This window comes from Lynx rufus, unplaced genomic scaffold (assembly GCF_022079265.1).
Source record: "Lynx rufus isolate CCGP_SWC_20201006 ecotype Redwood Valley unplaced genomic scaffold, mLynRuf1.p SCAF_26, whole genome shotgun sequence".
Classification (NCBI taxonomy): domain Eukaryota; kingdom Metazoa; phylum Chordata; class Mammalia; order Carnivora; family Felidae; genus Lynx; species Lynx rufus.
The window spans coordinates 8,717,595-8,734,295 of NW_025814841.1; the positions used below are offsets into that span (position 1 = coordinate 8,717,595).

At 49.0% G+C, this 16,701-nt stretch overlaps 1 protein-coding gene across 1 annotated transcript in view; it reads right to left on the reverse strand.

Annotated features, from left to right (window-relative positions):
- Positions 1-13,230: 13,230 nt before the first annotated feature.
- Positions 13,231-16,701, reverse strand: part of POP1 (POP1 homolog, ribonuclease P/MRP subunit) — a 32,123-nt gene continuing 28,652 nt past the window's right edge. Inside the window, exons 14-15 of the mRNA XM_047089021.1 lie at positions 15,857-16,198; positions 13,231-14,982 (exon numbers count right to left, since the gene is read on the reverse strand). Coding sequence (XP_046944977.1) covers positions 14,328-14,982; positions 15,857-16,198 — 997 coding nt within the window. The 3' untranslated portion in view covers positions 13,231-14,327. The remainder of the gene's footprint in view (positions 14,983-15,856; positions 16,199-16,701) is intronic.

The window sequence follows — 16,701 nt, forward strand, 5'->3', positions numbered from 1 at the left end:
GGTGGGGGGAGTTAAGAGCTTCGACATAGGAACTGGGGGGTGGGGGCAACATGCATTCCATCCATAACAGCATCTTACAAGGAGATGTCCCTGTGTGCCTGGCCCAGTGCTGAGTGCTTCACCCCCATTATCTCACACTGCCCTCATCACTGCCCAGCAGGGCTGCCCAAGGCAGGAGACTTTTGCTGCTAACCGCACAGGCTCAGAAACCAACCGCCGGACAAAGGGTAAGCGCTCAACCAGCACTTGCCATTACTTGCTCTACAGATAAGGAAACTGAGCCTAAGAAGTTGGCAGAGGTGGGGAGCTGGGCCACGGATCCAGGCTGCTTGACTCCAGGCTCCCTGTGGAAGGCACTTCGTATGCTTCCTGGTGCAAGGTAAGTACTCAGTGGACGGAGGTACTGGCCACTGATGACAATCATGATGTCTCCTTCTAGTTCAGGCAGCTGCCCTGGCCGTGGTTGCCTGGGTGTGGAGGGCAGACCCCAGAGGGACAAGCACCTGTCCCCGAGGCCACACCCACCTCTCCACACTGTTGTCTTGGCCTCTGATCCTTCCCCACTCCCGTTACCCACGGTCCAACTGCAAGATGCAGCTTCCCATACTGCACTGGTGCTGATGTGGGGCTTCTGATGGTCACGGGAAGTCAAATGTCACAGCACGCAGAGCCGCCGTGGCGTGGCTCCAGCTCCTTCCCGCCCTTCCCGCCCTTCCCGCCCTTCCCGTGGACTTGCCTTCGAGAGCCAGGTGCACCCTGCGGTGCTTGCGGGAGCTACCGTGTGCAGGGGTCTGTGCTCTTCCCACGTCAGAGGGTTGAGTTGTACCCATGCTCCTGAGCCTGGTCTGAAGACTCCCGGAATCGCTTCGCAATCCCCCTCTCCCCACGCACACACACGCACATGCGCATACACACACACACACACACACACACACACCCTTCGGCACCGTCTCCCACCTTCCACTTTGTCTTACAGTTATTAAAATGCATGTGTTGTCTTTCTTGCCAAACTGCAAGCTCCCTGCAGGCAGAAACCAAGAGGACTTCGTGTTCTGAGTGCCCAGACAGGTGCCAAGCCCTAGCTAGCCGTCACTCCAAGAATGCTGATCAAACTGGAGCGAACTGTCAGAGTGAAATCCAAAGCTCCCAGGGCATCTCATTATCTCCTGAGCCGGGCCAGAAATGCCCGCAGGAAAGAAAGTCTTTGTGTCCCAGACACTCGCTCCAGGCCTCCCCCAAGAGGGTGGGAGAGATCAGTCAACACCGAGGGCTTAAAACCTCTGCTTTTTTTTTCTCTTTTCCCTTTTAGGGCATGTTTATTGTTATAATTGGCCCAAATATTTTAATTCCCACAAAGATGTGTCACCTCCAATCTCGGCAATGTCAAAATGTCATCGAGTAACCTCCCTAAAGTTCCTCTGAGCCTCCGTGTCAGCCAACTCCCCCAGGAGGGCGCAGCACAAAGCCCGGTGAGGGTGAGGCCGTAGGTGTATTCCCCCACCTGCTTCTCCCGCTTCTATATATATGCAAACTCGTTCCGAGAAATAAAACAACTGTCTCTGGTGCTCAAGCTAAATCTTGCAAAGATTATGTCTTGCTGCTCTCTATAAACCGCCCAAGAACTGCTTGTCTCCAGAACTATTATCCTCAGAAACAGAAAGAACATTAGCATCTCTCCGCGTCATCCTTGCTTTTGCCTGCTGCTCTTCGAGCTTTCCTCCACAGCAGCATTTTGCTTTCAGTCCTAAGCATAATACTTTGCTAAATAATGGTGCGGGGAAAAAATCTTTTTTAAGAAACACAGCCCTTTTAATTTCCCAGCCTGCAGATTTGCTTTACACATGTCCTTTCTCTCTAGTTTTTGGACGCGTGGTATGGTGCAAGCTCTCTGCGTCTATGGTGGCGTTTCATCTTTAGTACTTGTGTTGGAGCATGACTCATAGGTGTGTGCGCTCACGTATGCGTATCTTTACGTGGATGCGGGTGCATTTGTGTAGATGCATGTGTATATAAGCACACGTGTGTGTGGTTTTGCGGCAGTGTTTGACCCAATATACATGTTAAGTTTCTCAGCCACCCCTGCTCTTATGTTGAGACAACATGGCTAGTTTTGGCCACTGAATTGTGAACAGAGGTTAACTTGGGGGCCAGGACAATCCATGTGCCTGTGTGGTGGCAGCCGTTATGAACCGAACGTTTGTGTCCCCCCTCCAAATTCCTATGTTGAAGCCCTAACCCCTAATGCGATGGTATTTGCAGGTGGGGTCTTTGGATGGTGATAAGGGTTAGGTGAGGTCTTGGAGGGGGAGGTGAGGAGACAAGATGGGATTCATGTATTTATAAGAAGAGAAAGACCAGAACTGTCCTGCTCACTCGCTCTCTGCCATGGGCGGACACAGCCAGAAGACAACTATCTGCAAGCCAGGAAGAGTGCCCTCACCAGGGATGGAATATGTTGGCCCCTTGATCTTGGACTTCCCATCCTCTAGAACCCTGAAAAAAAAAAGCGTCTATTGATTAAGCCCCCCTCCTCCCTCCGCCTGCGGTACTTTGTTACAGGAGCGGGAGCTGACTAAACCAGGTCTTGGAGAGTGTATTCTAAATGAAGTAGCTTCAAGGGGGAACAGGCTGTCCAACTCACACCAGACTGTGAAGCAAGGTGTAACTGCTGAGTGTGCTTAGCCGTTGAGATTTCAAGGTTCATCTCTTGCTGCAGCAAGCATCATCTCATCTATAAAACAGTGCCGATAATTATTGGGGCGCCTGGGTGGCTCAGGCAGTTGAGTGTCGGACTTCAGCTTAGGTCACGATCTCGCGGTTTGTGAGTTCAAGCCCCGCCTTGGGCTCTGTGCTGACAGCTCAGAGCCTGGAACCTGCTTCAGATTCCCTCTCTCTCTCTGCTCCTCCCCTGCTTGCTCTCTCTCTCTCTCTCAATATAAACATTAAAATATGAAAATTAAGAATTAAATCATAAAAAAAGAAAATAAAATAGTGCAGATAATACCAAGCAAACAGTGCTGTTGTGTGGATTGAATTAGATAATGTGTTAAAAAGCCTGTGTGCCTTCTCTCTCAAGTAACGTAATTAAGTTGAATGAGTACCTAATGAGCCTCTTGCTTGTCTGAGACCGCACGAGGTGCTGGGGATCCAAGTCCAGGAGCTCTGCCCCCCGGGGGACATTTTAGTCTAACAGGACAGATGTGCAAACAGCTTTTTCACAATGTGATTAGATGCCCGGTTATAGGAGGGTACACAACAGAGGAGAGAGTAGTTAATTCTGGAGGAGTCAGGAAAAGTGACACAAAAAGGGTTAGAATGAGCAGTGTTTTGAGAAAGACATAGAGCTTGCCAGGTTCAGTGAGGCCGGGGTCTGCCCCAGGTGAGATAGGGTGTTGAGTATAAATGGTGAGCTGTGTTAGTAAGAAGGGCCCTTTTCTAGTCTCTAGAACATTCATCTCAGTCCTAAGATCCTCAGACTCCACTTTTGATTGGGGATGACCCACCCTCAGTGAGCAGCCAGGGGTGGATGAGGGAGAGAATGAAGTTTTTTTGGTCTTGGAAAAGAAAATACAAGTTTTCATTCTTTTTTAAGGCCACGACAAACGGTCCTTTCTTTGTATTCATTCTGAAGGGAGCGACATCGTCCTCCTCTGCCTTCCCAAAGAGACCGCGTGCTCCGAGGGGCCAACGACAGACCTGGTCATGCATGTCCCTGGGGTCCCCAAGGCCGGGGGCCCGGTCTGCAGATAGAACTCCACAAGCACCCGTTGAATCCAAAGGAACATAGAGCTCGGCCAGTTCTCGGGCTGCAGCACTGAGCAACAAAACCGAACGCCTCTCCCTTGGTGCTTTTTTGGGTCCCCCAAAGTCCCTCCATCCCAAGCAGTCCTGGCACTGAACCGAGGCTCCTCTCTGAGACCTATGGGGGCGCCTGTGTCGGTCCACGGCGCCACCCTGCGGCCATGCCTGGGAACTGCACGGACGGAGAAGCGCCAGGGGCCCCTGTCGCTGCGTCATCCTCTCCTGCCCACAGTTAGGAAAACCCGGATCCTGGGTCGGTCATCCTCAGGCCCACTCTCTTCCTCTGTGAAGTCCCTGAAATTGGACAGGCACTGCTTTGACCACGGTTATTTTGATCTTGATATCTTAAGCCCTTGTTTTCCAAGACACTGAAGAAGGGGTCGCTGTGAGAACCCAAATGGCATGTGAGACACAGGGGCAAAGACAGGGTGTGGCGAACCCTCACCAAAGAGCATGTTGGGTAAGGACGCTGACAGATGTGGGTTTGATCCCAACGAGTGGCGTGACCCTGGCAGTTCCCTCACCTCACTGAACCTCAGTCTCCCTCTCTATAAAATGGGGATGATAAAACTCATAGAATCGCCACGAGGATCTAAAGATATAATCCATGCCAAATAAGCCAAGGCTCTGTGAGAGGTACACAGCAAGTGCTCAACAAGACACTTGGGCTTCTATGACTCCTCTGAGTCTCACTTCAAGATAACGAGGTAGAGGGGCGCCTGGGTGGCTCAATCGGTTACGCGTGACTCTTGGTTTCAGCTCAGGTCATGATCTCACGGTTTGTGAGTTCGAGTCCCGTGCCGGCAAAGCCTGCTTGGGATTGTCTCTCTCTCCCTCTCTCTCTCCCACTCACATGCTCTCTCACTCTCTCTCAAAATAAATAAACTTTAAAAAAAGAGAGCAAGGTAGATAACAATTTTATTTCCATTTTTTATTGACAAGAACACTGAATTTGCTTAAGGACCCGCCCGTTGCCTTTCAGCCAAGAAGCGACGGGAGTTGAAGGAAGCCTTCCAGGCGGCACCTTGAGAGGAGAAACGCGCAGGGCAGAACCGCTGAAGAAAAGTTGGGATGGCCGAAAGGAAGAAAGAGGAGATGCAGAACTTGAATCCAGCATGGCAACGTGCTCTCTCTTCCTTCAGGGATTTGAGACTCTTCCGGAAAAAAATCCGTATTCAAAAGTTGGTCTTGAAAGCACCTGGCCCCGTCAGGAGACCTGGGTTCTTGGTCCCAGCTCTGCTACGGTGCAGCTGTGTGACTAAGGGATCTTCCTCCTCAGCAGAATTGGGGGGGGGCGGGGGGCGTCGAAGAAGGCACCTGCCTGCCCAGGGCCCCTCAGCTCTCACCCCATCACTCAAGTCTGTGCCTCATCCAGGCGCCCTGTAGGAAAGCTGCCCAGCGTTCACCCTGCGACGTCCATGGGCAGGGGTGCCACCATTTGCCTTCAGAAACCTCCGGGAAGGAGGAAGCAAGGACATAGAACTCTGGCCTAGGGGGTGACAGATGGAAAGAATAACTCTTGACTCAATCACATGAACGGGAGATTAACATTAATCCTTGCCGGGACTGAGTAACTGCCCAAGGAGGCCCACACGAGCCGCCGAGGGAGCAGCAGGCTCAGAGTGATGCAGGCTGGGGAGCCAGGCCCGCTGATTTATGGGCAAGATTCAAAAAGTTAAATGAGCAGAGGCTTTGGAGACCAACACGGGGCAGAGCGGGAGGAGAGGCCAGTGCTTGGTGACGACCTCTCTGGATTCAGAAAAAGAATGCTGCATAGTGTACCCACTTCTTTCTAGGTGAAGGGGTGGCTGTGTGTGTGTGTGTGTGTGTGCGCGTGTTTTCATGTTTTGCTTTTGGCTGATGTTTTAAATACGAGCAGGCCAACTGGGAGACGTAATCACAGGCCTTTCATAACTGCCTAACGATGGCAAGATGAATGGTTTGGGTGGTGCTGGAGTCATAAATAACAGCAGCATATCAGGGCAAAATTAAACAGCAAGAAAAGCGAATGAAATAAATCTCCTGGGACTCAGGACCATCTTTTCCTAGGAAAACATCAGGATGAGAAAGCTTGATTCCTATGCCAGACCAAGAGCCAAAATCCCAACACCCTTCACATGGCACCACAGCAACACGTCATTGACCTTGAAGTGTTTAAGGACAAGTCCCCGCCTGATTCATGTTTGCATCTAACCCCTCCAGTGCCCGGCACAGAACAGGAGACACGTTGTGCCCAAATGGATGGGGGATGGGTGCAAGGACCGCATGGCATGCCGTTGTGAACTCAGACTTGAAGTCAGCTGATCTATGCCCAAACCCCAACTCTGTGTCTTTCCAACAAATTATCAAGCCTCTCTAAACCTCAGTTTCCTTGTCTGCAAAAATGGAGATAATGATAAAAGTGTGGTTGCAAATACTAAATGGAATATTGCACATGAAGCCTAGTGTATGGTGGGTTCTTAGTGTTCCCTCTTTATCATTACTAATGGCTGAATGAAATAACTGGGAACTAAAACTCCATTCCACAGGCCAAACTGGTAGAACTAATTTTTTTCACACCTCAGGGAGATAAAGGCTAAGGAACCATGGATGACTATGATGAGGGAGGTGTCATGCTGGGGTTTGGGGGCTCCCTAGCCATCCCTGCTCTTGGCCTGACTCTTGGTTACCACACCCCCCACCTCCCACCTTCCCTTCCCCTTTGACTTAGGGAAGAATCTACAGATTTAGACTGGGAACATGGCGGACACCCAGCCCACAGCTAGCCTCATCGCTGGCCTCTGGGAAGGGCAGGGAGGGGGAGAGCCCTCTGTGATGATGCCTGCCCAGGAAAAACAAAACCCCAAATTCCAACCGTCATTGTCCCCGTACTGAAGGCCTGCTTCTCTTTGGCCACCACTTCCTTCCCGACAGGGAGTACCCAGCCCAGGTATGGTCACTTGTAAGACTGCCAAGCTGTGTGGGGAGCCAAGCTCTGCCCTTGGTAAGAAGCAGTTCCTACTTTTCCAAAGGGACAGCCCTATAGGCTAGTGACAGGCAGAAAATAATGATGCATCATGGAATTTTATGACATGAGGTATTATTTTGCATGAGAGCCCAAGTTCCAGGAAGACCTTCTGAGGAAATCTTTCTTTCGGTCTGGAGCCTCTTGTAGCCTCTCAGCCTGGTGGGGTGCCCTGAGGGCTTTGACCTCCCTCCTCTCACCTCCCAGTGCTGGGCACTCTGAGGACCAGTTAGTGCCAAGCCCACTCGGCTCTTATCCTTTTGTGAGGGGGGGGCACCACCACAGACGCCCGAGCCACGGCTCCCCGGGCAAAGGCTTGGAGTGCTTCCTCGAGACCACTCAGGCTTGTGTGGGCATGATGTAGGGGGACAGGAATGACTCGGGGCCATCCAAGATGCCGGATGAGACCAAATGCAAACAGACGCTCTGACCTCTCTCTGTGACGCTTCAGGCTCCATCTCTCAACAGGGAGTCAGGTCTTGGCATCTCAGACAAATCCATCCAGAGCCTAACGGCTGACGGGCCGTCCCAGACGCCACCGGAGCATCCCCAAAGTGTGAGGTCGTGGGAGCTCGCGGGGCCTGGCAAAGTACCCGGACATTACTTAAATGCTGGAGAAACACAAGCTCTCGACCAGAATATTTAGCAACGAGAAACTAGGCCTCACTATTAAAACAAGCAAACAAGCAAACATTTAGGCCTTACGAATGCCTAACACCCAGAAAGAGTGACATTCACATTTGTGAAAAGTCAGCATCAAAAATACCAGAATCTCAGGATTGGCAAAAACCCAAAGATGCCCATCCTGGTGATTCTCAAGCCCGATCCCATGAATGGTCTGTGTTGGAATCATGTAGGGTGCTTAATAAAAATGACAGACTTGGGGGCCATACCGCAGATGCTCAGAAATTTCTTTTAGCAAGCTCCCCAGATGCTTCTGATGATCACCAGGTCCGGAAGCCACTGACTCAGTCCACTGCTCCTGCAACTTTTCTGTGACCACGAATCCCCCCTAGCAGTCTTATTCAAGTGCAGACCTGTTTCAGGTCTGGGGTGCAGCCTGAGATCCTGCCCTTCTAATGCTGCGGGTCTCAGGAACGCCCTGTAAGAGGCAGGACTGTTCCCCAACCTCCTCCACTTTACTGAGGAAACCGATCAACATGAGGGGGTGAGGGCTGGGAGTGGGGGTGATGAAGTGGGCAGGGGGTGAGCACAAGGAAGTTGCAGGCCTCGCTGGGCAAGAATGCTGGGAAAGCCAGCCCTGGATGAGCCCACAGAACATCTCCCGACAACAGTGTCAGGGCTTGTGCCCTAATGACTGTTGCAGGCACACAGTGGCAAATATTCAAAACCACGCCGGGTAGTGCCCACAAACAGGAGAATCAAGCTCCTTGCCCAGATCCAGTTGAGGGCTCGCAGAAGCCCGACCGTAACTGTCCCTCCCCCGCCCCGCTTTGGCAAGATCAACTTTACATCTATATGCCAACTGCTGGTACTTATTCCAGAGTGCTCATCAGGCACCCCTGACATTTCCTCCCATGCCCCCCATGCATGCGCGCGCGCACACACACACACACACACCTCTTGGCTCCTCACAAGTCACAACAGGAAATAGTCACCCCACCTCTTGAGAGCTCTGGGCTAGACATCTTTTGTCTCGGCTCACGTTCCCTCGGCACACTTCTTGTCCAGCTCTAGCTGCAGCAACCTGAGGGGCACAGGTGTGGCCCAACAGCACCTTGTCTTAGCTGCACCTCTTGTTTCTGTCCTAGGGGCTTCTTGCTGGCCTTCCATGGGATGCCCACAGAGCAGACTCAGCTATTCTAGCACCTGTACAAACCCGGAGGGGCAAGGAAAGGAACGCTCCCTGGGACAACCCTTGACCAGCAGGACTGAAAGCTGGGAACTGAAGACTGCCTTCTCTCTCGCGGACAATTCAGAGGCGCGTAAGCCCACGGGCAACCGGCTAAACAATGCACGCTTGGATCAGCTTCCACTCCTTCCTCCTGCACTCTGCCAGTCTCCACATTTCTGTCCCCTTAGGTCACTTCCTAAAATACCCCGCAGGTAAGCTGTTCCAGGCTCTGCTTTTGAGAAACACCAAGCTCACGCATGCCTCAAGTAGTGGCGGCTGAATCCTGCAGAGCAAGGGAAGAGGAAGCTGGAGACTTCCGAGAGGGCCCACGGTGACCCAGAACATTTGAGACTCCCTGAAGCCAGCGGCCCTGCCTGAGGGTCACCCAGCTGTGCAGGATTGTGCATGGAACAAATTATGTTGTGTCCAAAAAATAAATTTAAGATCCTCCGTGAGATGCTGGAAACAAGAAGGAAAGCTAAAGAAATGAGGCTTTTTTAGCCTGGAGAAGAGAAAGCAAAACTCCCTTCCTAGAAGGTCTGGCTCTCAATATCAGTGGACATAAGTCAGGAGGAGGGGAGATAGGCTTAAGCTGGGGCTGAAGGGGTAGTTCAACCACAGTATGGTGCCAAGGGAGCATCCTTGAAGGAATGAGCTCCCTGTCATTGGAGGCATTCGGCTTGTGATGGGGCGGGGGGGGGGGGGGTGTACTTCCCAAGGATAACGTGGAGGGGATTCACTTTTGAGATATGCAAATTGTTTCTTATCTAGGACCCTCTTTAAAAATCACAGAGACTTTTCAAACTAGGATTTTAAGAGTATGGATCTGCCCCAAAAGAAAGAATATTGATTGATCTGTAACTTCATTACCCCCCGCCCCCCTTTACACAATGACATACACGACTGAATTGTATTTTAGTTGTTTTTGCCCAGCAGGCTGCTTTCTCATGAGGTCTTGGCACCACCTAGTGGCTCTTTAGTCCATTGCAACATATGCCTCGGATAAAACAGTATCTTACAATTTACTATCAACATGCTTTGATTAACGCAGCAACTCAACAAAAATATACTAAATACAAGGCACAGGTTAGGGGCTCAGATCGGGCCTGGGGTGCAAGAATGATCAAATAACACATGGTCTCCCCTTCGTGAGGCTCACAGCCTAATAAACAAGTAAACAACCAAAGAATGTTGTGATATCATCAAGAAATAAACCCCTTCTGTGATAGAAAATAATGTAGGCAGGGGGAAGCCTCTCTGAGAAATATGAAATCAATTTGGAAGGATGGGATAAAAGGGGACAGGGGTGCAGAAACTGGGGGGAGAGGGGAAGGAACGTTCCATGAACACAGAGCACAGGGCATCCAAGTCCTGGAGTCACCAAGAGCTTGGTTATTCAAGGAACCAAAAAACAAGCCATTGGAGGGAAGAACAAGGAAAGTTCTATGTTTATAAACATTTCCTTGGTGAAAGCACGCAGATGGTTAGTGCGGTTCTTCCAGAACAGTACCTGGTTAAATTTTAACTTTAAAGAAGCGGGAAAGGGAAGATGCCATTACATGAACTTGGCTGTTTCCTCAGGTCCAGCAGGATCCTACCCAGGGCCATCAGTGTTAGCTGTGCCCCCACTCAAGACAGCCTACATCTGCTCCCACCCTGCACGGTTCCGTGTTACTGACAGGCTTCTGTGTCCTTGCCTAATTACACTAGAACCTCATATTAAAAGTCTAGAACTGGTTCTCAACCCTGGCTGCCAAGTCACCTCTGGGAGCTCTTAAGAATCCCAGACACTGGGTCACAGCCCTCACCAGTTAAATCAGCATCTCTGGGAGGTGGGCCCCAGGCCCCAGGGCTTGGAAAGCTCCCCAAGTGATTCCAGGTGCAGCCAAGTTTGAGAACTGATGATCTGGAAGGATACTCACCCAGAGAAAATATTTTATACTCCCAAATAGTGAAGGTTATACATGTAATGAGCCATGTTGTTTTCTCTTTCAAAACCAGGCCTTCTCCCCAGATGGAAGTCCCCACTTAGGGCCACCCGGCCCTCTCATTAAGTTCCCACCTAGCTGCTTCACAGTGCAGTCGACAGACCTGTGAGCTGGGCCTGCTAAAGGCACAAGAGTGGTGAGGTTCATTCACACCTTCCCAAGATGCAGGGGCTCCAAAGAGCCAGACGTCCTACCACCACAGCCTCAGCCCAAGTCACACATCAGAACAGCCTTGGGGCTTTAAAGAAATACCACTGCTTGGGCCCAACCCGAGACTGCTTTCTGGAGGAAGAGGCCTGGGCTGTCCGGTGATTCTAACGTGCAGCCAGGACTGAAAGCCACGGTTGTCAAAGAGACCCGTGCTACTGACTTCTGGAGAGAACGGCGGTGGCCAGAACCGCTGTGTAACTGGGGGTGGCGCTCTGAGTAACCCGCAGTTGCTGGTCTTTGTTATCTTCTATCACCTGCTAAGCAGCCCAGTCCCGACCAGTTAAGACCACAGCAGAGTCCACCCAGCTGTCAACTGCCCACCTCACTTCCCCCTGGCTGGGAAGAAAGGATCCCTCCCCCCAGGCTTGCAGCAGCCAAGTCAGCAATACAATGAGTGCATGATGGGTCAGTTACCTACAATAAAGGTATGAACATTCAGGGTCACACTAAACAAGCTCCATAAGGAACTGGCAATATGCACTTAACCTGCACAGGTACCACGTAGGATTTCAGATGAGCAATTACCAAAGCTTTTTTTTTTTTTTTTTTTTGAGAGAGAAAGGTGTGCACGAGCAGGGGAGGGGCAGAGGGGGAGAGAGAATCCAAAGCAGGTTCTGCACTGTCAGCACAGAGCCCAATGCGAGGGTCGAACTCACGAACTGTGAGATCACGACCTGAGCCAAAATCAAGAGACGCTTAGCCGACTGAGACACCCAGGTGCCCCATGAAGCTCTTTTACCGAAAACTAGACGCACGCCTCAAGGCCTGGAAGGATATGTACCAGAAAGGTAACAGTGGTTACATCTGGGTGGTGAAAATCCAGGTGATTTTAAGTTTGTTGTTGCTTATCTGCATGTTCTAAGTTTTCCTTTTTTTTTCTAAGTTTTCAATGATGAATATGTATTAATGTAAAAATATTACTTATGTAAAAGCTGAGCATGATCCTACAGAATCAGTTGTTTCTCACACAACTCAGGAAGTGTGTAGCTGGTCTCCAGGTGTTCAGCTCACAACTCTGCTTTTTAGGACACTTCCTGATTTTGCAAACTCTGAAGACTCTGCCCCCATGACAAGAGGCCAGGAGCCACACTACTTTTTTGGTAGCTCTGTAGCACTCGTAGGATCAAAATAAACATGTTATTCATTCTACTGCTGTAGAGAATAAGACCATTCCTATGTCTTTTTCATAGAAGAAATGCATCCTTCACTGAATATGTGCATATTTTATCAGTGTTTTGCAAACTATAATCTATGAAATTAGTCTTCTCTGGACAATAGGTATAAAAACAACAAAAAAAAACAAAAAGGGGGGGGCGGGTCTGTGAAAGATTTTCCTTCCTGCAGGTATCTGCAGGGCCTTGACTACACTCATTCATTGTGGATCTTCAATAGGAGAATATGGAATACAGCTTTTCCCCAATTTATTTAGCCATCACATTTTTCCAGTTAACATCTCCAGGGACCAGAGCTCCCATGAACAGATTTTGGGAAATGCTAGTCTATCCTTTCAGCACCTAGTTCTTTGACCTTCTACCACAAAACAGAGTTAACTGCCCTGTTCATGATGCAGGCAGCAGGCAGCAGGCCCCAGGCAGGGCGCTGCACGGAATGAGGTCAGGTGATTCACAGCACGCTCAGACTTCTGTCATCCAGAGAGCTAAGCCACAGATGAAGTGGCTCAGAGCCTAGAAAACAAATTGAGGAATGGTCCAATAAACGTTCACAATGGAACATCAGGTGACACTTTAATTTATTCTGTTTACAGACACCCCTAAGTTACACTATTTTTTTCAGTCTCATTTGGGTTGGATACAAATACATCCAGAGGCATGGCGAGAGGAGAAACATCAGACATTTCATTAGCTACTGTAACACTTGCTGTCTCTCTCCCCAACTCGTCACCCCCAAAGGCATTTATACCAAATGCTACTGCAAAAACCCAACGCATTTACATGAAATAATGCTTAACTGTACATTTAAGTTAAAACAAACCACACTCAAACTCTGCTAGAAATGTGTGCTCAGAAGACAAGGGTCTGTCGGTGTGACATACACATGGATACTAAAAGTGAATGAGCACCTACTTTCTCCACAAGTGAAAAAAGCAATGACTCTACTCTTCCTGTGGGACAAGATGAGACCTTCACACCCTGCTCAAACGTCAGGTGGACATCATGACTGCATGAGTGTCTAAAAGCAGCTTGTTATTTTAATCATCACCTTGCAGGGACGCCTGGGTGGCTCAGTCAGTTAAGCATCCAACTTCAGCTCAGGTCACGATCTCATGGTTCGTGGGTTCGAGCCCCACGTCGGGCTCTTGTGCTGGCAGCTCGGAGCTTGGAGCCCGCTTCAGATTCTGTGTCTGCCTCTCTCTCTGCCCCTCCCCCACTTGCACTCTGTCTCTCTCACAAAAATAAATAAACATTAAAAAGAAAAGTCATTACCTTGCAGAGTGCTGCAGTATACAGCCACATACCCCAAAGTGTGTTCCTAAAAACACTGGTCCTACAAAGTGCTCCTTGCAAAACGAAGTTTGGCATCAAAGAGATTTAGAAAATACTGTAAGCTGTTATCCACTTCCTGGAGAGGCACAATGTGCATTATCACATGGAAGGTTCTAGAAATCCTTTAAAAAGAAATTGCTTAACTGGGTTTAATCCAGAGTTTCCCAAATCAATCTGACCTCGGAATCTTTTTTTTTTTTTTTAGATAACACATTTCATAGAACATATTTTGAGAAACCATTCTTTACGGTGTTTTTGAGAAATTCTTTGCAAAAACAAAAAGCACAGAAAAATCCAGAAACTCCTAGAATCATGCGTTGTTCAACAGCAAAGAGGACAAACGGTCCTAAAGATCAGCACCCCATTCAGATTCCACCCCAACACCTCTGCCATACACCGAGCCTGCCTGAAAATGGGCAGCAATAAATTTTCCACAATTTCCGTCTGCATGGTGTAAAGCGTTAGGCATGTGGGTTCCGGTATGGAATTGAACATGGTCCAGACGGGGAACCCTATTTCATGCACAGAGGCCAGATGTTTAGAGCCTTTTCCTCTTCTGCAGCAATCAAGTCATCAAACAACCACTGTTACTTATCACACATCTATAAGGCTTTTCAAACAGACTTGACAGCCCTTTGTTCCTTATAAAAAAGGAACAAGAAAACGGAGAGCTTCTGATTATTTTCAGCAAGAATTACGCAGACCAAGAAACCAAAATATAAAAGCTATGTGGCAAATAATTTTAAACTGTTGAGCAAGGGCAGGGAAAGATGGAGACCAATGATCTTGGAATAATGGAATGATGTCAGTATTTCATCACATGCATAATACAGAATTCTTTTATTCTGGTCTCTAAGGCATTTCACGTGGTATTTTAAAACAGAACATGGCAAAAACAAAGCTCTCCAGTGGTGGGACTTGGCAAACAGTTAACATCTACGCCCTGCAAGGACGTAAACCAGCATTCACACCTCCACGGCAATTCTCGCAAACCGATACTGCAAAGAGGCAGGGGCCCTCAGCAACACTAGGCCCCTCTCTGCGGCTGGCTGGCCGGACAGCATATCCAGCAGACCCGTCAAGCTAACAAACCCCAGGGCTTCTCCACAGCCCACAGCCATGGAGAAATCTCCCTGGGTGACAAAGCCAAGGAGAACTCTGGAGCAATGAGAAGTCACATCCGGGAGAGGGCCTGACCACAAGCCCAGGGTCAGAGCGTGGTGCCCAGATGCAGGGTATGCCCCGGCCGGACCCTCAGACACAGTGCACCCTCGGTTCTGCCTCTTCTCTATTTTCTTCTTCTCTTTCTGTTTCCGGATCTTGCTCTTGAATGGGTCACTGTGCTTGGATTCGTGGGGCCCACAGTACAGCCGATCCTGACTGAGCTGGAGGAAATCCTCCTTGGCTGGAACACAGATCATGGTGTGCGGCTCGGGGCTGCCCTTCCCCAGCAGGGACAGGCTGACCCATACCAGGGCCCTGGGGAAACGGTCCAAGATGGACAGGCAGGCCTCTCTGGTCAATGCTTGCTGCCCGCTGCTGGGAGCTCGCTGGGCTGCCCAACGGGGTCCAGAACTGGGCCCACACCAGGCTGACAGCTGCTTCAGTGATTTTCTACTCCTATATGGAATTAGAGACACACGTTTGAGGATATTTTGTTTGAGGAGAAAACATGCAATTAGAAGATTGGGCACTGCTAGAGTTAATTTGACTTTTTTAATACTCTATGTGGGAAAGGATCAAAACTGTAATTTTTAAAAAATTAAAAACAGACATTAATACACTTCTGTAATGATATTTTTGTTTTTATGTGACTACTATTCTTAGACACTGAAGGATTAAAGGTTTAAGAAGATGAAGGCAGAAAAAAAATAAGACAGAAAGACAGAACCTAAGGCTGAGATAGTTATAGGGAATGAAGGATATGAAATTCTAAGGTTACTGTATAAAAAATAAATATAAGGCAAGAGAGGTGAGCACTTATTAAAAATATGAGCACAGACTAGAAGGTAACTTAAGCACAGTCTAACAGGCTACAGCAGGAACATGTCTTGTACGGTAGCCTCTTCAATGTGATGATGGTCCAATGAATGGGCACTTAATCGCTCATAAATTCAGATCACTGAAAAGGAACTAGAAAAAATCTAATTCAGTGATTTAAGGAAAGAACACTTGCTCAGAGCTTCGAGAGGTTCCTCATTACTGAAGGTCACAGTCACGAGCGTACTGCTTTCTAAGCAAAGACCAATGAAACAGGTCACAGGGAACAACTGCCTTGGTTTATGGGTCAGTTAGTATCATGCCCCAAATCAAATGTGACTCAGCTATTTCCCTGAGCCCTCTATGGACACTGGAGGACTGGCTTTCCCCTCCAGAAAGTCCATGCATTCCCGTGGGCTTTGCATAAAGGAACAAAGATAACGTTTACATCTTGTAGCCCGGTCAGTATTAAAACAGACAATCTAGAACACATCCGGAAGTCGTGTGCACTTACCTAAGAACGCAGAGGAGACTGCTGGTGGCAGCTGGTCCTGTTACCCACTCAGTCCCCATCTGGGCTGGACGCTCTGTGTCCATCACTTCTCTGGGCTCGCTGGGGCTGCTCAGAGACATGCCCACTTCATCAGACAGCTGATCGGATTTTTCAGGCGTGGGGGTACAAGGCACCTTCTCTCTTTTCAAGTTACTCTCCTCACCACGTGGAGAGGAAGCTACGGGTGATTTCTCTTGGGCCTGGACTCTTGATTCCCACTCTTGAGTTAACTGCTCCCAGGGATAGCAGAAAGGTGCCAGAGTGCCAAGCTTAACATAGTTGGGCCGTTTTGCAGGAGGGCGCCTGGTGAAAATCAAGGAGGAGAACCAATTTTGAACAATTTAGGATTGGACCATTAAAATAATTATGGCCACTTATACTTCATCTCTATTTAAAAAACAAACATACAAAAAAAATGTTTTCCAAGAAATACGATAAAGAATAACCACCAACTCTACTGGCCAAGCTTATGTTTTCTTCAGTTTTAATTTGATTTTATTTATTTTTATTTATTTTTTTTATTTTAGAGAGAGAGAGCACACGAGCAGGGGACAGGAGCAGAGGGAGAGAAAGACTCTTAAGGAGGCTCCACACTCAGCACGGAGCCCGAAGTGGAGCTCGATCCCATGACCGTGAGGTCATGACCTGAGCTGAAATCAAGAGTCAGACACTCAAACAACTGAGCCTCCCAGGCACCCCTCTTTAGTTTTAATTTCAAAAGGTAATGCGTCCACAAAGTGGCCCCATGTGGCCTCTGCACAACTCCAGGGAGTGCTGTTCTTGAAAGACTACAAGTGAATGGTGTC